At 41.7% G+C, this 27980-nt stretch overlaps 1 protein-coding gene across 4 annotated transcripts in view; it reads right to left on the minus strand.

Moving 5' to 3' along the window:
• The window catches only part of NUP133 (nucleoporin 133), a 951293-nt gene that overhangs the window by 167326 nt on the left and 755987 nt on the right, over positions 1–27980 (minus strand). For all 4 annotated transcript variants that reach the window (XM_077486543.1, XM_077486541.1, XM_077486544.1 and 1 more), the window contains one exon: positions 7884–8017. In XM_077486543.1, coding sequence (XP_077342669.1) covers positions 7884–8017 — 134 coding nt within the window. The remainder of the gene's footprint in view (positions 1–7883; positions 8018–27980) is intronic.

Below are 27980 nucleotides of genomic sequence, written 5' to 3' on the forward strand. Positions count from 1 at the left end.
CTGGCTGAGGTCTTCCTGTGTATGAAAAAGGGACGTAGTTTTTGGTTCATCAATCACACACAATTTTCAGCTTATGACTGTTGCAAATAGAATATCAACAAATAGAAAAGGCTATCATTCTGAGCCCAGCATTTTTCATTCTTGTCCCAATTATTTTTGGCTACTACTGTCTATAGATATGTAAACCACTTTATTAAATCAGCAATTAGTCATCAATAAAAACAGCTAGTAAACATCATTCATTTTTTGACAAGAAATATGTAGAACAATGCTTTACCTGACTCAAGCTGAGCTCCTCCACTTCTTCCTGGCTGGAAGGCCCAGGTTGGACATCGGAAGCCTCAGCTGGTGTGGAAGGAAGCGTGAAAAGAAGGGTGGAAGGAAAAGTGAAGAGTGATTCCCTGACGTCAGTCTGGTCTAACAGAAAATGCTGTCTCTTATGGTACCACAGCCTGGGTACATAAATGTCATCTGCTGCTGCTCCTGATCTCTGGGAATCCTGGACCTTCTTGCGCTCCCTAAGATATGTGCTCCTCAGGCCACCAATTTTGGCTTTTAAATAGGGGATTTTTGCCGTGGGGACCCTGCAGCTTCACCAACACCAGTAGTTTCTCCAGTACTGCCTGCCTCTTTAATTTGTTATTATAATGGGAGTGTTTGTCCTGTCACAGACAGGGCAGCTCCCTGTACTTATCTATGAAGATTGGGAGGAAGCTGTGGTCTTTGAACCCATCCATTTTCTCTGCAAGATACAACACAAGACAAACCCCCAATGTCAGGTTAAACTCTCCTAATCTTGAGCCAATATAGGCCCAGATCTATAATCAATATAGGCCAGTGATGCACCAAGTTTATATTGTACCTTCTTTTCAAAATGGTAGCCCCGACTTAAAGGCATCTTGAGAAAACATTCTAACCCAATGTAGTACAGAATTAAGCTCCTCATTCTCCATTATCAAACTGAACTAACGGATCTTGATCAAGAAATCATTTCTCTCCAATCTACCAGTGAAACGCTAAAAAGCCATGCGCAATTTACCAAAAAGTGGTAGGAGTTTAAGGATTACATTACCACAATTAACCACTTCAATACAGGGCATTTATACACCTTCCTTACCAGACCAATTTTTAGCTTTCAGCGCTCATACACTTTGAATGCCAGTTACTCAGGGAAAAAGAAGATTTTTTTTTTTTTTTTTTACAAAATTGTCATAATAAGTTATTTCTCATACACAGCATATGCATACTTCCAATTACACCCCAAAATACATTCTGCAACTCTTCCAGAGTATGGTGATACCACATGTGACTTTTACACAGGCTAGCAATACAGAGAGGTCCAACATGCAGGGAGTACCATAAAGGGTTCTAGGAGCATAATTTTGGAAAGCAGACACCCCAACGTATATTCTATGAGGCATAATGAGTCTTTTGAACAGTTCATTTTTTTCCACAAGTCTTCGGAAAACGTTTAAAGAAAATGAAAACTTTTTTTTTTTTTTTTTTTACACAAATTGGTCAGTTTATAAGATATTTCTAACTCAAAGCATGTACATAGCAAAAATTACACACCAAAATACATTCTGCTACTCATCCAGAGTATGGCGATAACACATGTGTGACTTTTCCGCAGCGTGTCGACATACAGAGGCTCAACATTCCGGGTAGCGCCGTCATGTGTTCTAGGAGCATAAATGACACCTCTAATTTCCTAACGACTTATTACATTTGTGAAGGCCTTGGAGCACCAGGACAATGGAATTACCCACGAAATGATCCCATTTTGGAGAACAAACACCCCAAAGTATATTCTATGAAGCATTATGAGTCCTTTGAACGGTTAATTTTTACACACAAGTCTTCAGAAAACGTGGAAAGAAAATTAATTATTATTATTTATTTATTTTTTACACAAAGTTGTCCATTTATAAGATATTTCTAACACATTTGCTACTCCTGAGTATTGCAATACCACATGGGTGAGACTTTTACACAGCCTGGCCATATACAAAGGTCCAACATAGAAGTGGTACCTTCAGGTGTTCTAGGAGCATAAATTACACATCTCATTTCGTTCCTACCTATCACACTTTTGAAGGTCCTGGAGCACCAGGACAATGGAATTGTAACCCATTTTGGAACCCACAAAATGACCCAATTTTGGAAAGCAAACACCCCAATGTGTATTCTATGAGGCATGAGCTGCAAATAGGTACTCGGGTACTCAGACGGGCTGGTGACAAGCACTCGGGTATTCCGACGGGCTGGTGACTTGGACTTTCTTGCAAAATGTTGTCAGTGACATTAAACAAATGCATATTAAGCCCAAAGAAAGTAACCTAACCTGGACACAATGAAAAAACATCTCTAAATTGCAAAACCACCCTGATGTGGTTGTAAAGGCTGTGGATAAAGGTGTAAACCTAGTGCTAATGACTATAAACTTCTATGAAACCATGTGTCTCAATATCCTGTCGAATCCACATTGGTATCAACGTATTTCCACACTCCGCCCCGAGAGACCGATAATTTGGGGAATCTGTTCCCTTACCGGAGATATCGGTTTTCATGTGAACTTTTGAATAAATTTACTGATCAAATCCTCTGTTGGAGACGTTACATCGATGATGTCTTCATCGTTTGTATGGATACTTGAAAGCTTCTGGACAAATTCAAATCACTTTAATTTAAAATTTACATACAATTGCGACACAAACTAATTTTCTTGACCTTGTTATTTAAAAGGACAAAGACATGCTGTGCCGTGTCCCATCACAGCCATCATGTGATGTAAACAAACAGCCGGTCGCTGGGCAATTGGCTCTCCTCTCCTCATACGTAAGTCGTTGTTGAGGAGAGGAGAGGAGAGCGGATAGCTGCAGCCGGCTGGTGATCCGTGAGTATGAGCTGTTTTTTTTACGGCTTTTTACTCACTGATCACCAATCTAGTGAAAACACAGTGAAAACACAATGTCACCACACATGTCTCCAAATAATAACACATGTCCCCACATATGTCCCACTAAAATCACATGTCCCAATGATTATCTGCACACATATGCCGGTAATAACCTGCACATGATCATTTGCTTACACATGTCAACCTCACCTACCATGTAAATACGGATTGGGTGTTATTGAAGATATTTATTTGATGCCATCCTGCCTGCATTTGTGGATTGTTGCCGTTTGACCTGCCTATTCCTCATATAGGATTTTGCCTATTTGATAATTTTATTACTCAGTGGTCCATCTTATTTAGTAAGAGTACATTTTAATGGTGGAAGGATATGTCACTTTGATGAGAAGATTGTCTTTATCACACGGTGGCCTCACTGTTTCTGTTATATTACGTGATCTTGCATGGACTTTAGATGAGAATATATGATATATTTTAGATATTTACATCCATCGCTTGCTCTCGAGGAAGCAGAGTTCTGCGAAAACATTTAGCTACAATTCTCGTCTGTGATCTAACCTATTGGAAAAGCAACTATGAATAAGTGATGTCTGTATTTAGATCTAAGCATACACGTGTATATAAGGAAAATTATGAATTAGTAGTGAGAAAGGCACGTGAATATGAATGTTGCAACGATATAGGACTACCGACCTCATTTTTTAAATATGTGCCTTTATATTGTTTATTCTAAAAATATATTTTATAATATTTACTTTGTGACTCCTCTGATCGATTCACTTAAAAATATATGCAACTCTTAAGGTCCTTGTTATTAATTTCTTGTAAATCTCTTGAAAAAGGGCTTCCAGATTCAAATAAGCCAGCCCTTTAGTATACCGGTCTGGTATGTATTTTTGGTGGGAAGCCCATGTAATTTTAAATTTTTTGCGAGTGGGTCTCCCATTAACATCTATTTTGGATGCTCATCTAGGATAAGGGTCTGGTATTGATGAATGGAATAGTATAGTATAGTAATAAGTGGTTATTTAAATGGATTTTTTTTCTTCTTCGTAAATGCCAGTTTTAATGTAGTACATTGAACACATTGTACAGATACACCATTTGATAGGCAAGTTAGCCTTGGTTCACACTTGTGCGGCTTTGAAATTGTGCTACTTCAGCGTGATTTCAAAGCCATAGATTAGTGTGATTTGAACCTCCGATTTCATTGCAGTTAGTGACTTCTTTTAACAGAAAACTACGCAAGTCGCAATGAAATTATGCATGTGAGAAGGCAGGAACCTTTTTCAAAGTCGCTTTGTCATGAGTCACAGCAATTTGAACGGTTCCATTGCCAACAAGAAAGATTTTTTGCTTTGGTACATATCCCCAAGGGCAATGCCCAAGCCCCCAATGCCATATGCTTGACAATTCCTTGTCTATTAGCTTAGAAAATGGCCATTACTGTTTAACATGCTGCTCCCACTGACTTCAATAAGATTCAGATTCTGTACCTGAACTTAGTGTTACTAAACCCACAAAAGTATAAAATCTGATTGTTTATGCAGTAAATCATGCTCCTTATACTCACTGAGGAACCTAAGGGGTCGATCCTCTGCATTGTATAAAAAGGCTGTTTGACCCTGTCTTCTCTGATCTTCCCCTTCTTTCACAGTCCCCAATCCATCTGCTGATAGTACAGAGCCTTGGGGGAACTTTGCTCAAGCTCAGTTTGGTGTGTATTGCTAGAGATTTTTTGGAGGGTGCATGTGATCAGCACAGGGCCAATCGGAACACTCCGTATAGAAGGTCCGGGTTCAAACAATCCCATAAGACAGTCAGAGGAGAATGAAAAGTCTTCCTACAAGCTTTAACTCATGCTCAAGACCAGATAAAATGAGTGCAAACACCCAAAAAAAATTAGTTAAATGGCTGCGTTTAACTTGAACATATTTGAGTCACAGGCCCAGAACAAGCACATTTTAAATAAATACCAGAATTCCTTTTTTATTCCAGGTCAGCAGAAAACACAGAAACCAAAGTTTCAGTGGGGAAACAAGAGATATACAATTTCAGCAATGGTAGCCTCCATAAATCTAACATGACAGTTAACTTTTCAACAACACACTTGTTCACATGCCCAACATATAGTCAAATATTTTACAAATATAGAAAAAGGGCTCATTCACCACAATTGTGAAAAAAATACTTGGACGTTTCTTGTAAACCAGCCTCAGACACCAATGACCTCTATATCGTAAAAATTATTAAACAGGTATACAAAGCATATCAAAATTTGAGAACTTTAAGTGCCACACATCCCTAACTAGAAACTAACAACACAATTGCACTGTGGTATGGCATGGGACTTTTGAGGCACAGCATTAATTTTACTGTTAAAAAAAAAAACATTTTATTGGTTCATATCCATTGAAAAAGGTTTCTATATCAAACACGTATTGCAAAACAATTCCAAGTACATTATAAAAAAAGCAACGTGCAAAAAAGTCCAATATTGGTAATTTGTTTGCATATATTAGTCTTTACAGCTCAACATGTTTCCTGGACATTGTCCTCGTCGTCAGGAGCCATCAATACAGACTTTGCATTATATTTCAATCTGAAGGAGAACAATTGTCAAAAATCACATTAACAACACACCCCTTACTTAAAGGGCCTTGTCCCCACATGCTAAAAGATACCAAAGAACAAGGGTGGAGAGGAGGGAGATGGCAAAGCTTGAAACCCCCAGCAGGGCAATGGGGGAACCCCCATATACACATGGATGCTCATGCAACCAGCTTCCCCCTCATTAAAGGCTTGGGTATAATATTATATTCAGGTTAAATGTCTTAAGAGGAATAATAACCTAAGTATAATAATGACTACATTTACCTAATTTTGGGGCAAAATTTAAGGCTGCTGATTTGTCTGCGTGTAACAGGATACAAATAATCCAAAATACAGGCAATTGTAAGGTTTCCATAAAAGAAGTAGGCATGTATCAATATACCAAGAGCAAATCTAATAGATACATGAAAATATTATTATTAAAAACATCTCATATGGTCATTACCTGATGTAGGCTACGGAGTCTGTAAAATAAATACAACTACACGGTTGTCTGCATTTATTTTACAGACCTTGTGAATACACTATAGTTAAAATAGTGGCTTAACAAGAATGAACAATGCTGTATTGTAGGCTCTCTATTGTGTTCCGTTTGAGTTCGATTATTTGTATTTTGGAAGAAAAAAAAAAAAAACGCACGCTTTTTACATATATAAGGATTTATTTCACATGACATGGTCTATGCTATATCTTTTTGTTACAGATCCCTTAGAGGCGATTAAAAGCTTCTGAGGCTTAAAAGCCTTTGGCCATACTTTCAAAATATTCTTTTGGATACAGCCATCGGGTATGGCATAAATGACATAGTCTACATCAGGTAATGTCAACATTAGACCCTTTTAAATATTTCATCTTTTCATGTATCGGTCTATTAGATTTGCTCCTGGTATATTAATACAAGACTACTTTTTTTAATAGAAACATTACAATTGTCTGTATTTTGGATTACGGTCACAATCTGATAAATCAGCTGCCTTAAATTTTTTGCCATAAAAATAAGGTAAATGTAGTAATTATTATACTTAGAAGGTTATTATTCCTCTTAAAGTGGTGTTCCACCCATATTTTTTAGTGTAGCTGCTGATTTTTAATAAACAGACACTTACCTGTCCCATGGTCCAGGCATGCGGGTGCCCGGAGCCTCGCTCCTCTCTGTGGCACAGTCATAGCAACTGTGGGCACCCAGCCGTTGGTAGCTTATGGCTTCATGGCTGGGCCTGCACTGCACATGTGCAAGTCGTGCTGCGCTCTGCTATTGGTCAGGCAATCTTCTGGGACCTGTGACGTGTCCCAGAAGATTGATGGCAGTGAGGGGCCACATAGGACGAGAGGCGTCATTACCTAGGCAGCCGAGAAGAGAAAGGAGGAAGTGGGACAGGAAGACCCACTAAAGGGAAAGTACCCACTCCCCCCCCCACCCAAAAAAATAAAAAATACATGGCAAGTATGTCATGAAAAGGGTGGAGTGCTTATGCAAAAGTTCCACTTTTGGGTGGAACTTTGCTTTAAGACACTTACCCTGTATATATTATTATACCCAAGCCTTTAATGAGGGGGAAGCTGGGTGCATCAGCGTCCATGCATACATGGGGGTTCCACCCAAAACCCTGCGGGGTGGGGGGGGGGGGGTTACAAGCTTTGCTATCTCCCTCCTCTCCACCCTTGTCCTTTGGTCTCCTTTAGCATGTAGGGACAAGGCTCTTTTTGTAAAGGATGTATTGTTAATGTGATTTTTTTAAATTGTTTTCTCAGTTAGATTGCATTATATCTCAAAGTCTGTATTGATGGCTCCTGGCTAAGAGGACAATGTTGTATTTTATTATGATGAACTTGGAATTGTTATGCAATACGTGTTTATATTAATATACAAATTAAATGACGATTTGTTTATGATCACAGTTGTACAAGGTTCTGTAATATCTGCTGCACAAATAGAACACCTTAGTTACACTCCCCAAGAAGGAGGCAGAAACTTGATTCCCCTTGCTAACAATAAGTGCCTTGAATGAGTGGTGACCATCAGAGAAAGGATGAGCAATGCAGAAAACTTTTTTTTTAATAAAACAAAAAGTGTTGTACTGGTTAGTTTTCACCTACTTTTTTTTTTTTATATAATTGACAATTTTTATTAAGTTTCAATGTGAACAATACAATTGTTTAAAACAACATTGTGGGAGAAAAAGTAATGAAAAGGCAGTACGAGCCCTTCTGTCAACCCAGTCAACAGCAGGCCTCGTGAGTTAGAATTGGTTGGCCCATTTTTCCTTCACCTATTTTTATAAGCTCAATGTTTGGCTTTAAAGTAAAGGTTTTATGCATGCATCAAAAACCAGAAGAAATTAATACATACCCGATCAGCAAACTGAGTCATATAATGTTGCAGCCTGTTGTCACTGTTTGTGATTTCACATATCTGCACCAAAATATCAAAATCACAGAACTTCTCAGCAAGACTAGATGCCCACTCGTGCTGTCCCAACGTCACTGAGGAAAAACAAATATACCAGACATATTATTTAAGAATAAAACAAGATTCTTGGTTATAGCCTAAGTGTAGCCATAATCACAAACAAGGAAAATCAGCACAAAGGACAGACTAGTCGGTAGGATGGATCTCTTGCACTGATTACTCTGTCAATGAAAAATAGGATTTTTTTGTCATACCCAACTGTAAAATCCTTTTCTTCGAGTACATCATGGGACACAGTCAGGCTAATATTCATTACCTGCCGAGTTATACTCCATCTCCAGGTGAATGGACACTAGTAGACCAAAGGTCTTTAGACAAAAAGTGATCCCCTATATAACCCCTCCTATACAGTAAGCATTTTAGTTTTGTAGCAAGCACTGAATCGTTAAAAAAGAGGGGAGGGATTTCTGTGTCCCATGATGTACTCAAAGAAAAGGATTTTATAGGCAAGTATGACTAAAAAATCCTATTTTCTTTTTCATACATCATTGGACACAGAGTCAGGCTAATATTCATTACTTGCTGAGATGTCCCAGATCAATAGCCTTGAGGGAAAGGAGACACCCTGCCAAACAATAGCAATCAAAACTTATATGGCAGCCCGCAGTACACTGCGGCCGAAAGCCGAATCCTTGGTTGCTCGAACATCCACTTGATAAAATTTGTGACTGTATGCACTGAACAGCAGGTAGCAGCCTTACAGATATGAGCCACAGATAACTGATGGTGAAAAGCCCAGGAGGTTCCTACACCTCTGGTAGAATGAGCTCTCACCCTAAAGGGAGGAGCTCTATGATTCAGACCGTAGGCCTGAATGATCAATTGACGGACCAAATTGGCAATGGAAGCCTTAAAAGCTGTCTGCCCCTTCTTGGGTCCTTTTGGTAAAACAGAAAAAAAAAAAGGAGAGTCTGATCCTCGAACCTCCCCAGAACTAGACAAACTGACTGCCTGGACAATGTCCATTTAATGTAGTCTCTCTTTCGCCGAACAAGGCTGAGTGAAAAAAAAAAAGGCAAAATAATGTCCTTTAAAGGCCGACACCACTTTTGTCAAAAAGGATGGAATAGGTCTTAACACGACCCCATCATGTTGAAGGATCAAGTATAGTTCCTCCGGCAGCCTCCTAGCCGAGGTGATGGCCATCAGAAAGGCTAGCTTGCGTGACAGCAAGTCTAATGGAATTTTTTTAATAGGTTCAAATGGTTGCTTCTTTAACACAGACAGAAGCATATTCAAGTCCCAAGGACACATAGGTGACCTAATGGGGGGAAGCAAGAGGACTGCCCCCCCTGCATAAAGGTTTGGATCAGTGAATGGGAGGCTAAAGGCCTTTGGAAGAATACCGATAGGGCCGAAACTTGACCTCTGACTGTACTTAAATCCAATTTAATTTCCACAACTGACTGCAGAAAAGAGAGAATTCTCCCACGTATTTCCGAGGATGCCGTTTACTGGCTTTATACCAAGCAATATAGGTCTTCCAGAATTATGATAAATCTTCCTAGTGACCACTTCTCTAGCATTCACTAAGGCAGACACTACTGGTACTGAGAGGCCACGGTCCTTCAGCACCCTGCCTTCAATAGCCATGCCTTCAAATTTAGAGACTGTAAATTGGGGTGGAATATAGAACATTGAGACAGTAGATCAGGATGACGTGTTAGTGTCCATGGCCCATCTTGTCAGTCTCTCAATCTCGGGGAAACCAGGATCTTCTGGGCCAGGCTGGTGCCACCAGAATGACTGGAACCCCCTCTCTCCAAATCCTTTGCAACAAACGTGGAAGGAGTGGGATCACAGGGAAAGCATAAACCAGGGTGTACTGGCTCCATTGGGCAGATCTGCTGGCGGCTGAGATAATCTGCCTTCCAGTTCTCTCTTCCCGGGATATGGACTGCCGATATAAATCGGCACATGTCCCTCTGCCCCCGGCTAGTATGTGGTTCATCTCCTTCAGAGCTGAATGACTTGGTACCGCCTTGGTTGTTTATATAGGCCACTACAGTGGCATTGTCAGACTGAACCTTGATAGGGCAGTCTTGAAGCTCCACAATCCAGGACCGTAGGGCCTGACGAACTGCCCGTAATTCCAGGATGTTAATGGGCAGGATCTGTTCTGTCCCTGATCATTTCCTCTGAGCTCTGAGCCCTTCTAGGGTTGCTCCCCAGCCTGAGAGACTGGCATCTGCAGTCAGCATTCTCCAAGTTACCGGAGAAAGGATTTTTCCTTTTGCAGGTTCTGATCCTGGGCTTAAGCGTGCCTGAGGAGACAAGCACATTGGATAATCCAGGCCTTTTCCTCTTGTGTTCCAAGACAACAAGATGTCTTGTAAAAGCCTGGAATGGAACTGGGCATAGGGCACTGCCTCGGGGGAGGATACCATCCTCCCTATAAGATTCATACAGAGCCAAATGGAGTGTTGTCTGGTGCCCCTTATCTGATGCACTTGAACCTTCAGGGCACAGATCCTTACAGGTGGCAAGAACACTCTTGCTTGGACTATGTCTAGGATCAGACCTACATACTTTAGACTTTGAGCTGGTTTCAAGGCTGACTTTTCGGTATTTATGATACAGCCTAAACTTTTCAAATGCCGCACTGTGTATATTATGCTCTGTTCTAGAGCCTGTAATGAGTCATCTTTGAGCAGGGTCTTCCAAATACCCGAGCACCAAGATCTCTCTGGCCTTTAAAAGACCCAGTACTAGTGCTAGGACCTTTTTGAAAACCCAGGCAGCTGTAGCAAGCGCTAAGTGTAGAGCCCCAAATTGAAAATGATGTTCCTCTACTGCAAAAAGTAGGAACCACTGATGAGGCTGAAAGATAGGTACGTGTAAATACGCATCTTTTAGAGCGATGGAGGCTAGAAAGTCTCCCCTCAGGAGTGAGTTAACTACTGAACGGACAGACTCCATCCCAAAGGACTGTATCAAGATACTTGTTCAGGGATCTTAGGTCCAAAACGTGCCTCGTGTCCCCGTTTGGTTTCTGAACCGTAAAAAGGCTTGAGTAAAACCCTGTGCCCTTTTGGATACAGGAACCTCTACAATCACTCCATGACGCACTAGACGGTGTAGTGCCTGAAGCAATACGTTTCTTTTTGGAGGATCAGAGGGAACATTGGATATTAAAAACTTCTGAGGGGGAACCCCCCTGGCAACTCCAGCTTGTAACCGTGAGATATACTTGAGGTGACCCACTAGTCATAAATTGTTGTTCTCCAAAGTGGGGGTGTCCCCTCAAAAGGAGGGCTTGATGCTGGGTTTAGAAAAATTTTGGACCCAGGGCTTTTTCTGGCCCTAGTGCTCTATTGGCGGTGGAAGCGACTTGACGCTGAGACATTTGAGGAAGCAGCCCCTGAGGTTTTAAATGAGGGATGTCTGGTGCTTTTCTTCACAGGAAGTAGAGAATAAAAGTATGCACATATGTACAGACAAGAGAGACCTGCTGTATTTAATCCATTAAGGAGTCAACAGCAAAACACAGCGCTCGAGGAATATCGGTCTTGCTTTCAGGCAGATCATCCTCCTGGTTAGGCCTATCAGGCTGTTTACGGACTGGCAAATAGCAATTGCTGCAACAGCTGGCTTAATAGCTTTACTAGCCAAAGAAAATGAAGCCTTTAATAACTTCAATTTCCGGTTAACAGGGTCTTTCAAGCCCTGTTCGTTATCTATTGGACAAGGTAAGTTCTTGTTTAAGGAAGAGACCGCTGCATCTACAGCTGGCATGCTCCATTTTTAATGAATTTTTCATCCATGGAATATAAAAGGGAGGAACAAAAATGCTGTCAGGATGTTCCAAATCAGCATACACCGCCTGTTCCAATAGGGGGTGAAGGGGGAAAGCCTGTGCCGCCTGAAGAGGCCTCAGGGATCCAAAAGAAGACCAGGGGGGCTCAGTCACCCCTTTAAGGCAACTTAAAGGTAGAATAAACCATTTTGAATGCACGTGCGCCATGGTGAGCCAAGGCGAAATGTTGCACCGACATGCACCATCATACAGGTAAAAAACAGTCAGACAAGCAAAAAGGTACACTTTGCAAACACCCACAGCTAGCCCAAAACTCCCCCGTAAGGTCACCCCACACAGGTGTCCAGCCTTTAGCTAGCTTGACTGATTCTTACAATCACTGGGACACCTCACAATAATAAAGGGGGCTGGCATGGGGCAGACCTCCTAAATATTCCTGGGTCATGTCAGCAGTAGAGTCTGGGGAAAATGGAGATGGAATGCGGAGAAGGCTGTCTGTGGTCCTTGAGGGTGCCCCCTAGCCCAGGGGGGAGGGGGGACCTCAGGCCTTGGTGCTAGAGGGACTCTCTACAACACACGGAGAAGTCCATTCCTGGATACAAGGGAGCAAGTATAAGGAGAGAGAGAGCGAGAGCGAGAGAGTTTGCACATCCAGGAGATCTGAGCAGTCTGCGAGGACTGTGGAGTAGTAGCTAGGTGGGCTAGCGAGAGGGGCATCTACAGCTAAGCGAGCTGGCAGTGCCTGAAGAGGTGGTGCTGGGATCAGTAACCACAGGGATCGGAGCTGGACACTGACTTTTGCTACACATGTAAAGGAGTCTCAGGTTTCTGCCTATAACAGGCTTTTTAGGATCTGACTGAGTACTGTGTCAGGATCATCTTTTTGTCAAGTGTGCCAGTGGACCTCTGCAACCAAGTGTGCTGGAGGAGCAGGGGAGTGTAGAAAGACAACTTTCCTATATACAGTCTAAATCACGTGGGCATCCCATAATCTTCCCAATCCCTATTCAAGTTTTATCCTCTCAATAAAATGCAAAAAAAACAAACAAGTGCTGGACTGTTTTTCGACTCTGGGAGACTGTGGAAATCTGGTGTGCCTGGCTGTAAAGGGTGGGGGATCCCATTTCACCTGCGGCTCCTATGTGGGGTACGCTACCTTTAGAACAGAAAACAACCAGGTAAGTTCTTGCTATACCACTCCACCCACAACCAAAGGTTAAAATCACACAGGCCCTGCAACATCATACAAATGAACCCAAACACAATTATCCCATCCCCAAAAAATAGGATTTTGGCACTCGCCGTAAAATCCTTTTCTCTCAAGTACATTAACTGACACACCACCTTTAATCTTGACCTTAGGGTTATATCGCCAGCTTTAGGAGAGCACTAGGTAGAAAACATACAAAACTGTAAAGTACTGAACAGGGGGCTGTCCTACTGGCTATAACCCCTCACTTTGCTACCAGCAGCTCAGTTCAGCAAAAAGCAGTACAAACATAAATAGGAGGGGTGGGCGCTGTGTGTGTCAATGAACTTCAGAGAAAATAATTTTACGTTGAGTACAAAAATCCTATTTTCTCTTTCATTCATTGACAGACTCAGCACCTTGAATCTTGACCTTAGGGATGGCTCAAAGCAGTGTCAAAAACGAGGAGTGGGAACAGAAAGAAAATTAACTTCAGCCATAACAAAAAACTCTTCAACAGAGGCGTTGCAACCTTGAACGGCCGCCTGCAAAACCTTGAGACCGAAGCATGCATCCGCAGATGCGCTCACATCAACCTTGTAAAATTTAGTCAAAATGTGAACGGATGACCAGGTCGCCGCCTTACACACCTGGGAAATGGATGCTTGATGTCGGAAAACCTAGGAGGCACAAATTGCCCTGGTAGAATGTGCCGTGACAGGAAAGGGGGGCGCCCGCCCCCTTATGGCATAAGCCTGAACCGGGATCTGTCTGATCCACCTAGAAATGGTGACCGACGAGACCGTCAGGCCCTTCCTCGGACCAGTCACCGATACAAACAGGGAGTCCGATCACCGAACAGGAGCTATAGCAGACAGGTAAACCCACAGAGTCTGGACCCCGTCCAAAGAATACAAAGCAATCTCTTCGGGATGTGACGGCCGAGGACATAAGGACGAAAGCACAATGTCCTCATTTAGATGAAAGGCTGAGACAACCTTTGGAAGAAGGGGGCGCAGCACCACCTTATCCTTGTGGAGGATCAAGTAGGGAGACTTGCATGACAAGGCCACCAACTCAGAAACCCTCCTTGCAGATGTAATAGCCACTAGAAAGACTACTTTCTGAGAGAGCGTCAATAAGGGAATCTCCCTAATGTTTTCAAATGGCAGTTTCTGAAGCACCGAGAGCACCAGATTCAAATCCCACGGAGGCAGCAGTGGTTGAACCAGAGGGGCAACACGTCGAACCCCCTGAACAAACGTACTCACCAATGAATGAGTCGCCAAAGATCGCTGAAAAAAAATTCCGCCAAAGCCGATATCTGCCCCTTAATGGTGCTTAATGAAAGTTTCTGATCCACTCCTTGTTGCAAAAACATCAGGATCCTGGAAACTGAATATTTCCCGGACGCCACACCATCTCCTCACACATGGACATGTAGGCATTCCACATACGATGATAAATATTCTGATGATAATGGAGATTACCGAAGATGACAGTCCTCGGCCCCTTAGCACTTGGCTTTCAACACCCATGACAAAACCAGCAACGGTAAAGCAGGATGAAGTATTGGACCTTGTGACAGAAGGTCCTCTTGCATCGGCAGCTGCCAAGGAACATACGCCACCATTTTGACTATGTCAGCGTACCAAGGACATCAAGGCCAATCTGGTGCAATCGGAATCACCAGAATCTCGTCGGCCTCCACTCAGCATAGCAGACGAGGTAGGAGTCTGAGCGGGGGGGGGAGGCATAAATCAACAGATAATGCCCCATGGAGCCACCAAACATCCGCCCAGGGATCTCTTGACCTGGCTACAAACCCCTGTACCTTCCGAATGAGCCGAGAGGCCAAGAGATCCACATCTGGTGTGCCTCGCTTTAGGTAAATGAGCCAAAATACTTCCAGATGCAGCGACCATTGCCCTGGTCCAGCAGCTGACGACTGAGGTAGTCCGCTTGCCAGTTTTCTATGCTCAGAATGTATACGGCTGACATAGCTAGCATGCACTCCTCTGCCCACTGTAGGATGTGAGCGACCTCCAGTGCTGCAGCCTAGCTCCTTGTCCCTCCTTGATGGTTGACATATGCCACCGCCATGGCGTTTTCCGTCTGGATCCTGACCGGATGCCCCTGTAACCTCTGTGACCATGTGGAAAGGCACCGCCCAATAGCCCGAAGCTCCAGCACATTGATCGGCAGGCAGGATTCTTCCTGCGTCCAGCAAACCTGGGCCGACTAATGACCCAAATACCCCCCCCCCCCCAGCCGGTCAGGCTGGCATTTATTGTGATCACCGTCATATGACGTCCTCCCAGAATTCCGCTCTCGCGCGCACTTGAGAGCATCCGTGACCGCCGGGTCCATAGGACCCGGCGCATCACGGTAAACGGCCGCTCATAGCGGCCGTTTACCACGTGATCGCTCCGTCAAATGACGGAGTGATCACTTGTAAACATGTTATGACGCCGGTTCCTCCCTCCCCCTCTCTGTACCGATCGGAACAGCGGAGGGGGAAGAGATCGGTGTCAGCAGCGATGTGGGCTGCATCTGCAGTGCCCACATCGCTGCTCACTGAAAATTAACCCCTGAATTCACTGCAAATACTCTGCAATACCCTGCAAATACTCTGCAATACCCTGCAATGCTCTGCAACACCCAATATCATGCAACACTCTGCAATGCTCTGCAACACCCTCCAATATCCTGCAATGCTCTGCAACGCCATACTCTGAGATACCCAGCCATAGTCGGTGATACCCTGCAATACCCAGCCATAGACGCCCCCCCTCCCACCGCCCTCCGGTGCTTCTACCGACTCGCCAATACGATCAAATCCAGAATCTTTTTTTTTTTTTTCAGGCTTCCCAGCTTAGGGATGAGATGCGGGGTCTTATTGACCCCATATCTCACTGTAAAGAGGACCTGTCATGCCATATTCCTATTACAAGGGATGTTTACATTCCTTGTAATAGGAATAAAAGTGATCAAAAAATTTATTTTTGGGGAAAAAAATGTCAAACTAAAATAAAGTAAAATGAACAATAAAATATTTTTTTTTTTAAAGCGCCCCTGTCCCCATGTGCTCGCATGCAGAAGTGAACGCATACGTAAGTCCCGCCCACATATGAAAACGGTGTTTAAACCACACATGTGAGGTATCGCTGTGAACGTTAGAGCGAGAGCAATAATTCTAGCCCTAGACCTCCTCTGTAACTCAAAACATATAACCAGTAAAAAAAAAAAAAAAACGTTGCCTATGGGGATTTTTAAGTAGTGACGTTTGGCGCCATTCCACGAGCCTGTGCAATTTTGAAGAGTGACATGTTAGGTATCGATTTACTCGGTGTAACTTCATCTTTCACATTGTGCAGAAATTGGGCTAACTTTACTGTGTTTTTTTTTTTTAAGCACAAAACAGTTTTTTTTCCAAAAAAAAGCATTCGAAAAATTGTTGCGCAAATACCGTGCGAGATAAAAAGTTGCAACGACCACCATTGTATTCTCCAGGGTGTTTGCTAAAAAAACATATATAATGTTTTGGGATTCTATGTAATTTTCTAGCAAATAAATGATGATTTTTACATGTAGGAGAGAAATGTCAGAATTGTCCTGGGTGCTCCAGAACGCCTGATGGCGCTCCATGCATGTTATAAAGTGGAAAGTGCTAATGCGCTTCACCTCACTCAAATAAAAAGGTGTATAAAAATCAAAATATACTAAAAAAACTAATGTAGGTATAAGTGTAAAAAATACCGAATATACTAGAAAAGTGGAAGCAGCCAAGCAGTGAATAGTAATCTCAGTACTACATAAAAAATAAGTGTGAATAATTAATGCGGCGCTGCCAGCAAACTATAATATAATATTACAAAAACACTAAATACATAACCAGTGAAAAAAGTGAATCCACCTCACTCAGTGATCCAGTGTGCAATAAAAGCAATATACTACAAAACACTAGAACTAGTGCGTATATAGAAACATCATGAATAAATAAATGAATAATCAGAAAATATTAGAACGTGACTAAAAATCAAAGAATAAAAAGTGCACATATATACAAAAAACAATGTAACGTGCCGACTTAATTAGAAGTCCATAGAATTACTTTGTGAATATACAATCAAGTCCATGCAAGTAACGTGATTTCCAAGCCCGTGATACTCCAGCAAACAACTTCAGTGCCAAAACAGGTGCACCAAAAACGTTTCCCCCAGCCTCTCACCTCAAAAGCTTAGTAAGCAGACTCTGAATACAGCCCAAAAGCTATTCCTTTCTCTTCCATCCAGCAGGTAATACACAGCTGCACATTCCTTTCCCAGACTCCTCCGTTATCTCTCAGTACAGTGTGCGGTATGGAGAGTATGAAATAAAGGACAGGGGGGGCTCTCATGTGTAGTAATTCACAAAACAGTTTTAATAAAATAAGTAATCACTTACATGAAGGATAAGAACAGCGAATAACGTCGAATCATTCGAACTTCCGGTCTCGGCCGCGGCCGGAAGTGACACGTGTAGCACCACAGCTCCTTCCCTGACGCGTTGCGTCACTCCCTCGTGACTTTCTCAAAGGGTTATGGGAGTTGTGGTGCTAGATGGAGCTTATATGTAGTCAGCGCCGTCGCCATGGTAACCACGACGGCGCCGCCACAGATACACAGTAAATGTGGGATGTAACATACAATAGCAGTAGTCTAAGGTATATCTATACCATATCAGGCATGTAGAGGATAATGTAAATATAACCTATACCTTATACTCACAGATGTTAATGTATACAAATAAATATAGAACATCTAATACATATATATACATATAGAGCGACATCTAGTGGTAAATTAGCAAATGACTTCCTCTAATGCAATTCAACCTTCAAAATAATAAGTAAATAAAATAATCTATACATCATTGAAAAAAAATATATAAACAGATATCCTTTTAATATAAAATGTGAAAAAATATTAAAATACATAAAAAAGCTTAAAAATAAGCTTAAAAATAAAAAAGGAAGAAATAGTTGAAACTTAATCTTAAAACGATCTAGAGAAGGGAATCGTGATGTTTTCTAATGTATCCCCCTTTTTTCACTACCATCTCTACTGAAATTCATGAAGACCTATACAGTACCCCGTATATAAAAATCTATAAAAATATCTAAAATATGAAATGTTGTAAAATGGATGCGGTGTCACTAAAAAATACATATCAACCGCAAAATTAAAACTCACATGAATCTAAAATATGTAAAAAAAAAAAAAAAATTAAAATTTAAAAATTAAAAATTCGAGATAAAACAATTAAGATCAAATTCGACATTATGGCCTAAAGGTGTCAAAGTGCGTAGTTCGTGTATCCAACGAGATTCAGCCTGGCTGATTTTGATTATCTTATTGTCACCCCTCCAGTGTGGCTTGTACTTCTGAATGCCACAAATAATTAATGATGAAGGATCTTTTTGGTGAAATTTGGCATAATGTCTAGACAAGCTATGTTTGTCGAAACCTTTTTTGATATTCTGAACATGTTCCCTAAGTCTTTTCCATAGCTGTCTTTTTGTCCTTCCCACATACTGAATATGGCATGGGCATTCTAAAACATAAATCACCCCTTCACTGTAGCAGGTGATAAGATCATCAATTATATATTCTTTTTTAGTTACTGAAGATATAAAAGACTTCTTTATTTTTTTCTTTTATATGTCTACATGCATAACACCTCTTGCATGGAAAGAAACCTTTTCCTTCAAAAAACGAAACCGGTTTTTTAGGGGGATCTAGGACATTTTTGGCCAAGCTATCCCTCAAAGTGGGAGCTCTCCTATAGACAAACTTCGGTATCTCTGGTAAAATGTCTCGAAGATGACGATCCATTTTAATAATACCCCAATGTTTTTTTATAATCTTTTCTATCTGTTTATATTGTATGTTATAGTCCATGATGATGGATACCCTATCCAGTTTTTCTGAGATAGTGGTATTATCCTGTATTAATTTCTCCCTATCTAGTAGTGCCACGCTTTTTATTTGTTCTTCAATGAGGTCAGTGTGGTATCCTTTCTGGACAAATCTCTCACCAATTCGTTTTGCTTGTTCAAGAAATATTGACTCATTCGAACAATTGCGTCTTAATCTAATCAACTGTCCCCTGGGTATATTATCAAGCCATCTATGATGATGGCAACTATCTAGAGGCAGGTAGCTATTTCTGTCTACTGTTTTAAAATGGGTAAAAGTATTCAATATTTTCCCTTCTTTTTCAATCACAAGATCTAAAAAGTTAATTTTTTCTTCATTGATATCCCATACTAGCTTAATATTTTTCTCATTCATATTAAGATTAAAACAGAAGTCATTAAGACTATCTCTATCGCCTGACCAGATAAGGATAGTATCATCAATGTATCTTTTATACAATGTAACTTGTTTGGGTAAGTTTTTGTATAGCACTTCCTCTTCCCACTGTGCCATATACAGGTTCGCTACGCTGGGTGCATACTTTGCTCCCATAGCGATACCACATATTTGTTTAAAGTAACAATTATCAAACCAAAAATAGTTCGATTCTAAACCAAAACGTAAACACTCAATAATAAACTTTCTTTGTTTACATTTAAGGCTACTAAGATTTCTTAGGCCCCATTTAGTAGCTTCTATTGCCTCCTCATGATTAATAATAGTGTATAACGAGGTCACATCGGCAGTGACTAAGTAAATGGGGCCATTATCCAATCTGATATCCTTTAGTAGTTGGAGGAGATGTTTAGTATCTCTTAGGAATGATTTCGTCTCTTTTACAATGGGTTGCAGAAAGAAATCTATATATTCCCCTAATCTCGAGCACACGGAATTAATACCATTCACTATAGGCCGACCAGGTGGTTTTGTCTCATTTTTGTGTATTTTGGGAATGGTATATATAACCGGCACCCTACAAGTATTTGGCACTAAATATTTCGCTTCTTTTTTATTTAGTAATCCTTTATCAAGGCCTTTCTGTATTTGGATAATTCTTTCTTGTATCGTAGGGTGGGGTTATTGAGTAGTTTTAAATATGTGGTATCGTCTCTTAACTGTCTATTTAACTCCTCATTATAGTCATCTTTGGACTGTATCACAATGGCACCTCCTTTATCAGCCTGCCTTATAACGATGTATTTTCTAGTTTCAAGTTGTCTTATACCCTTTCGAATATCTACCGGATCATATATCTTCTTCATTTTCAACTCTTGTATATCATTTAAAACCATTCTTTTAAATACTTCAATGTGACCGTCGTTTGTAACTGATGGATTAAAGAGGGATTTGTTTCGTAGATTTGTATATTGTATCCCGTTCTGTTCTGGGAGTTTTATTCCTCTTCCGATTCCTGAATCGGATAGCATGTATTTCTTAATATTCATGCTCCTTATAAATTTATTGATATCCACATATGTATTAAACTTATTCCAATTTCTTTTCGGGGCAAATTTAAGCCCTTTATCTAATACTTTTATTTCCTCCTTTGTCAGAACGGCTCCACTTAGATTTATGATCCCCTCTCCTATCTTTCTCTTTTTCTTTTGTTTTTTGACTCCGGCTCTGCACCCTCTTCTCGTTTTTCGTTTTTTCTTCTGTCCTGTTTTTCTGGGGATCTTCTGGGCGTTTTGTTCATTTGAAGGTCTTCTTTTTCCTCGTTTTTCTGATAGTCCTGTTTTCTGGGGCTCCTGTTTTCCCTGGATATTGGAGAATATCTGTCTGGTCTCCAGGGGGTCACATTGTGATCGTAATACCGAGGAGGATCCCACCGACGTTGGTCTAAAAAATGGTGTGGGGTCTTTTCATATTTCTGTCTCTCAGACTGGTAGTTGTGACGTATCGGGGTTCTATCATCTTCATAACGTCTTTCATCGTCATGTTTCCTTAATTGTTCATATCTATTGTGAACCGGTACTGTATAGTAATCATTATGAGGAGATCTTTCTCTTCGTCTTACATGTTGATGGTAGTGATTTTGAGGAGATCTCTCTCTTCTATCATATTGGGGTGTGTATCTTCTTGTTTCTTCCCTTCTTCTTTGATCTGCATATTGATGTCCATAAAAATTCTCATCTCGGTATCTCCTTGGGGGAGAAGGGGATCTTCTCACATGGTACGGGGGTCTCCATGTTCTCCCTTTATCTCTGTTGTTGTGGTCTTTTAACATACAATATAAACAGATAGAAAAGATTATAAAAAAACATTGGGGTATTATTAAAATGGATCGTCATCTTCGAGACATTTTACCAGAGATACCGAAGTTTGTCTATAGGAGAGCTCCCACTTTGAGGGATAGCTTGGCCAAAAATGTCCTAGATCCCCCTAAAAAACCGGTTTCGTTTTTTGAAGGAAAAGGTTTCTTTCCATGCAAGAGGTGTTATGCATGTAGACATATAAAAGAAAAAAATAGAAAGAAGTCTTTTATATCTTCAGTAACTAAAAAAGAATATATAATTGATGATCTTATCACCTGCTACAGTGAAGGGGTGATTTATGTTTTAGAATGCCCATGCCATATTCAGTATGTGGGAAGGACAAAAAGACAGCTATGGAAAAGACTTAGGGAACATGTTCAGAATATCAAAAAAGGTTTCGACAAACATAGCTTGTCTAGACATTATGCCAAATTTCACCAAAAAGATCCTTCATCATTAATTATTTGTGGCATTCAGAAGTACAAGCCACACTGGAGGGGTGACAATAAGATAATCAAAATCAGCCAGGCTGAATCTCGTTGGATACACGAACTACGCACTTTGACACCTTTAGGCCATAATGTCGAATTTGATCTTAATTGTTTTATCTCGAATTTTTAATTTTTAAATTTTAATTTTTTTTTTTTTTTACATATTTTAGATTCATGTGAGTTTTAATTTTGCGGTTGATATGTATTTTTTAGTGACACCGCATCCATTTTACAACATTTCATATTTTAGATATTTTTATAGATTTTTATATACGGGGTACTGTATAGGTCTTCATGAATTTCAGTAGAGATGGTAGTGAAAAAAGGGGGATACATTAGAAAACATCACGATTCCCTTCTCTAGATCGTTTTAAGATTAAGTTTCAACTATTTCTTCCTTTTTTATTTTTAAGCTTATTTTTAAGCTTTTTTATGTATTTTAATATTTTTTCACATTTTATATTAAAAGGATATCTGTTTATATATTTTTTTTCAATGATGTATAGATTATTTTATTTACTTATTATTTTGAAGGTTGAATTGCATTAGAGGAAGTCATTTGCTAATTTACCACTAGATGTCGCTCTATATGTATATATATGTATTAGATGTTCTATATTTATTTGTATACATTAACATCTGTGAGTATAAGGTATAGGTTATATTTACATTATCCTCTACATGCCTGATATGGTATAGATATACCTTAGACTACTGCTATTGTATGTTACATCCCACATTTACTGTGTATCTGTGGCGGCGCCGTCGTGGTTACCATGGCGACGGCGCTGACTACATATAAGCTCCATCTAGCACCACAACTCCCATAACCCTTTGAGAAAGTCACGAGGGAGTGACGCAACGCGTCAGGGAAGGAGCTGTGGTGCTACACGTGTCACTTCCGGTCGCGGCCGAGACCGGAAGTTCGAATGATTCGACGTTATTCGCTGTTCTTATCCTTCATGTAAGTGATTACTTATTTTATTAAAACTGTTTTGTGAATTACTACACATGAGAGCCCCCCCTGTCCTTTATTTCATACTCTCCATACCGCACACTGTACTGAGAGATAACGGAGGAGTCTGGGAAAGGAATGTGCAGCTGTGTATTACCTGCTGGATGGAAGAGAAAGGAATAGCTTTTGGGCTGTATTCAGAGTCTGCTTACTAAGCTTTTGAGGTGAGAGGCTGGGGGAAACGTTTTTGGTGCACCTGTTTTGGCACTGAAGTTGTTTGCTGGAGTATCACGGGCTTGGAAATCACGTTACTTGCATGGACTTGATTGTATATTCACAAAGTAATTCTATGGACTTCTAATTAAGTCGGCACGTTACATTGTTTTTTGTATATATGTGCACTTTTTATTCTTTGATTTTTAGTCACGTTCTAATATTTTCTGATTATTCATTTATTTATTCATGATGTTTCTATATACGCACTAGTTCTAGTGTTTTGTAGTATATTGCTTTTATTGCACACTGGATCACTGAGTGAGGTGGATTCACTTTTTTCACTGGTTATGTATTTAGTGTTTTTGTAATATTATATTATAGTTTGCTGGCAGCGCCGCATTAATTATTCACGCTCCATGCATGTTGGGCCTCTGTATGTGGCTACACTGTGTAAAAGTCTCACACATGTGGTATCACCGTACTCGGGAGTAATAGCAGAATTTGTTTTGGGGTGTAATTTGTGGTATGCATAGGCTGTGTGAGAAATAAACTGATAATATGACAATTTTGTGAAAAAAAAAAAAAAAAGTAAAAAAAAATCTTGATTTTGCAAAGAATTGTGGGAAAAAATTACAACTTCAAAAAACTCATCATGCCTCTTACTAAATACCTTGGAATGTCTTCTTTCCAAAAAGGGGTAATTTGGGGGGTAGTTGTACTTTTCTGGCATGTTAGGGTCTCAAGAATTGAAATAGGCCGCAAGTACTTCAGGTGTGATCAATTTTCAGATATTGGCACCCTAGCTTGTGGACTCTATAACTTTCACAAAGATCAAATAATATCCACCAATTTGTACTTATTTTTACCAAAGATATGTAGTGGTATAAATTTTGGCCAAAATTTATGAAGAAAAAATTACTAATCTGCTAAATTTTATAACAGAAACGAAGAAAAATTCATTTTTTTTTACAGAATTTTCTGTATTTTTTCTTTTATAGCACAAAAAATAAAAAACCCAGCGGTGATTAAATACCACCAAAAGAAAGCTCCATTTGTGTGAAAAAAAGGACAAAAATTTCATATAGGTCCAGTGTTGCATGACTGAGTAATTGTCATTCAAAATGTGAGAGCACCGAAAGCTGAAAATTGGTCTGGTTATTAAGGGTGTTTAAGTGCCCAGTGGTCAAGTGGTTAATAGCAATAACAAACTGTTGCAAGAAACAATGGCTAAAACACAGGGATACAAGAACGTCTTTAGTTTAAAAAAAAAAAAAGCAAGTAGAATTAATCCTGGAATCTGGTTATCAACAGCAAATCTGAAATTAGCATGTCCATCAAAGAAATTGGGTCCTAAGTTTGCGGGGTATAAAAAAAAGAGAACAAGAGTTTTTAAGTTTTCCCATATACTGTAACCTATTTTGAGTCATGGTTTTATGTATCGGCTCAGCATTTATTGTTTTCCATTTCTCCTGCCTCATTTTCATATTTGTATTTTCCTCCTTCACTGGCGCCGCCCTCTCTTTCCCCATCTCCGCTATTTATTCTCTCATTTTGATTAGTGATGGCCGAACAGTTCGCCCGGCGGTCGTTTCGCGGCGAATTTCGGCTGTTCGCGGTCCGCCAGTTCGGCAGACTATTGGCGTCGTTCGCCCGGCGGACTTCCGTGTTTTTACTGTGTAAAGGAACTTTGACCTGATGACACATCCATCATGGGGTACAGGACAGCCAATTGAGACATTACAGCACAAGGTCACTTGGACATTCCCCCTAACCTATAAATACACCCGATCCGGCGGCCATTTTACATTCTTTCTTCTGTCACTATAGGAAAAGGTTGCTGTGTGGAGTAGGGAGAGATAAATTGCTAGCTATTTGGTACACAAAAGTTCTTTTCAGGACTGGTATAGGTGTTAGGTGTATATAGGTTTGCTGTGCTACTGATTCTTGCAGCAGCCTGAGTGTCTTTTGTCAGTTTAGAGAAAGGGACAGAGCGCTGTGTGCTGCTATTTTAGGGACAGCCAGATTAGTCATCATCATCATCATTAGCTGTTACTATCAGGTCCACAAAAGAGCTATTCCAGTAACCACTAATCGTTCCAGTCTCCTCTTTTCTGCCACTTTGTATAGGGACAGGAAGGAAGCAGTGTGTCAGCCAGTGAGGGTCAGTTTAAAGAGTTGCTGTTACTATTAGTTCCACAAAGGTTCTTTTCAGGACTGGTATCAGTGGTATGGTAATAGGCTTGTACACGTATAATATTCTTTCTTCCAAATATAGAAAGAATATTATACTTGACTGCTGCCCTTCTGCTGCAGTCTGCTAATCATTCACAACTCACTTGTTCCACAAAGCTCTTTATCAGGACTGGTAACTTGGTCTGTATAGGGTGCTACAGTACATAGGGTTGAGTGAGGTACAGTCTGCTGTTCTGTAAGGACCGCTATCGGTCCACAATAGATAGGGTTGAGGTGCACTACTGCTGACTGCTGCCCTATACTGCAGCAGTCCTTCATTGGTATAGGGACTGACGTACAGTCTGCTAATCACAAACACACAACCTGCTTGGTCCACAAAAGTTCTTATAAGGACTGGTAACTTGGTCTAGGGTGCTACAGTACATAGGGTTGAGTGCGGTACAGTCTGCTGTTCTGTAAGGACCGCTATCGGCCCACAATACATAGGGTTGAGGTGCACTACTGCTGACCGCTGCCCTATACTGCAGCAGTCCTTCATCGGTATAGGGACTAAGAGTTTTGTCACAGGGTGATTTAAAAAATGACAGGCAGAGGAAGAGGCAGGCCCTTCCGCAGGGGTGGTAGGGGTAGGGCAGGAGCACCAGCCTTGAGGCAAAGTGGGAAGTTGCAGAAGGTGCGTTCAATTACTTTAAAGGTCGCACCAGACTTGGTTGAGTGGCTGACTCAGCCTTACTCTTCTGCACCCTCCTCATCCTCTCGATCTGCACCCTCTTCTTCACTCTCTGCTATGTGCACCCCCAAAGACACTACCACCAACACCACCACCACCACCACCACATACCTTCCGCTTGAGTCACAGGAATTATTTTCCAATCCATATCAAGAGGACATTTCTGATGCGCAGCCACTCTTGGCACTGGATCAGGAAGAGGAGGTAGCAACAACCGCTACTCAGCAGTCTGACGACAGTACCCAGATCAGCCCAAGGAGGAGGTTGGTCCCCGGTGTTGCTGCCTACTCCGAGATCTCTACTTATAGCGGTGGGGAAGGTGACGTTGATGATGACGTGTCTAGTGATGTCACGTGGGTGCCCACAAGAGAGGAAGAGGAGGGGAGTTCAGAGGGAGATATGGACCAGCAGATAGGGAGGAGAAGCAGGAATAACTTACATTGCACAGGAGGGACAAAGCAGACTGCAAATGTATCAGGAGCGAGTCATCGACCATGTACGGTCACATCTGGCGCTCCCAGGGCACCGGCACATGGCTCCGCAGTGTGGGCTTTTTTTTAACATGTCCGCTGCTGACAATAGCGTTGCCATCTGCAATCTTTGCAGTCAACGCATTAGTCGCGGTAAGCCCAACACTCGCCTAGGGACAACCGCCTTAAGAAGGCACATGAGCAGCCATCACCGAGCCCAGTGGGAGCAACGAAACACACAAAGCCACACTGCAGGCTCTCACCGTCCAGCCTCGTCTTCTACTTCTCCTCTCTCCTCACAATTGTCCTCCACTCCACCTTCCATCACGCCAAGCTCACGTTTTTCTGCAAAAAGGCAGGCTTCCGTGGGCTTAATGTTCGAGCGTAAAAAAATGATGACGCCGGATAACCCTCTTGCCCAACGGTTGACGGCTGGCTTGTCAGAACTGATAGCCCGCCAACTACTGCCATATAAACTGGTGGACTCGGAGGCCTTTCGCAAATTTGTGGCCATTGGAACACCACAATGGAAGGTCCCAGGAAGGAAGTATTTCTCGGAGAAGGGCATCCCAGAGCTATATGGCCATGTTCAGCGGCAAGTGAACGTATCTCTGGCACACAGTGTCGGTGCCAAGATACATCTGACCACAGACACGTGGTCTAGCAAACACGGGCAGGGAAGGTATATCACTTTTACTGCCCACTGGGTGAACCTTCTGACGGCCGTCAAGCATGTAACCCGTGGCACCCGTGTAGATTTGGTTTTACCGCCACGGATTGCATGCAGGCCTGACTCTTCTTCTCCTCCTCCTCCTACTCCATCCTCCTCCCTCTCCTCCTCAGCTGCCTCCTCCTTTTCCGCTGCTAGCGTCTCTTCCGCTGCACCGCCCAAGCTCCCCAGAACCTATTCCACATGCCAGGTGAGACGTTGCCATGCCGTGCTGCGTCTGTTGTGCCTGGAAGCCAAGAGCCACACTGGCCCGGCACTCCTTTCAGCTTTGCGTTCACAGGCAGATCAGTGGCTAACACCGCTCAATTTGACAGTTGGTAAAGTGGTGTGTGACAACGGTGCCAATCTGCTTAGCGCATTGAAACAGGGCAAAATCACGCACGTGCCATGCATGGCACACGTCTTAAACTTGGTCGTGCAGCGATTCCTTGTCAAATACCCTGGGGTCCAGGACATCTTGCGGCAGGCAAGGAAAATCTTGGCCCATTTCAGAAGATCTTACACGGCCATGGCTCGCCTTGCTGACATTCAGCGGCGACACAATCTGACGGTCAGATGTCTTATTTGCGATTGCCCGACGCGATGGAACTCAACCTTCTATATGCTTGATAGGCTGCTCCAGCAGAAACGTGCAGTTAACGTCTACCTGTATGAACTCTGCGGCAGAAACGGTTCTGGGGAGCTGGGTTTTTTTTCACCGCGCCAGTGGCTGCTCATGCGCGACGCATGCAGACTTCTGCGGCCATTTGAGGAGATCACCAAACTGGTCAGTCGCAGCCATGGCGCCATCAGTGACATGGTACCTTATGCCTTCTTTATGGAGCATGCATTGCATCGTGTCATTGATCAGGCTGTGGAGGAGCAGGAGCGGGAAGATGAGGAAGTCGCAATGCTGGATGAATTCCCAGGGGGGGCTACTCTATCTGAGACAAGTCAACAACAGGAGTCTGAAGAGGAGTCAGAGGAGGATGGTGCCGGGGCGGATGAGGAGGAGCAAGAAGAGCATGCTTTAAACCTTTCTGGGATCCCTG

Source organism: Lithobates pipiens, unplaced genomic scaffold, assembly GCF_037356315.1.
Source record: "Lithobates pipiens isolate NorthernLeopardFrog02 unplaced genomic scaffold, aLitPip1_a1.2 Scaffold_18, whole genome shotgun sequence".
Lineage (NCBI taxonomy): Eukaryota > Metazoa > Chordata > Amphibia > Anura > Ranidae > Lithobates > Lithobates pipiens.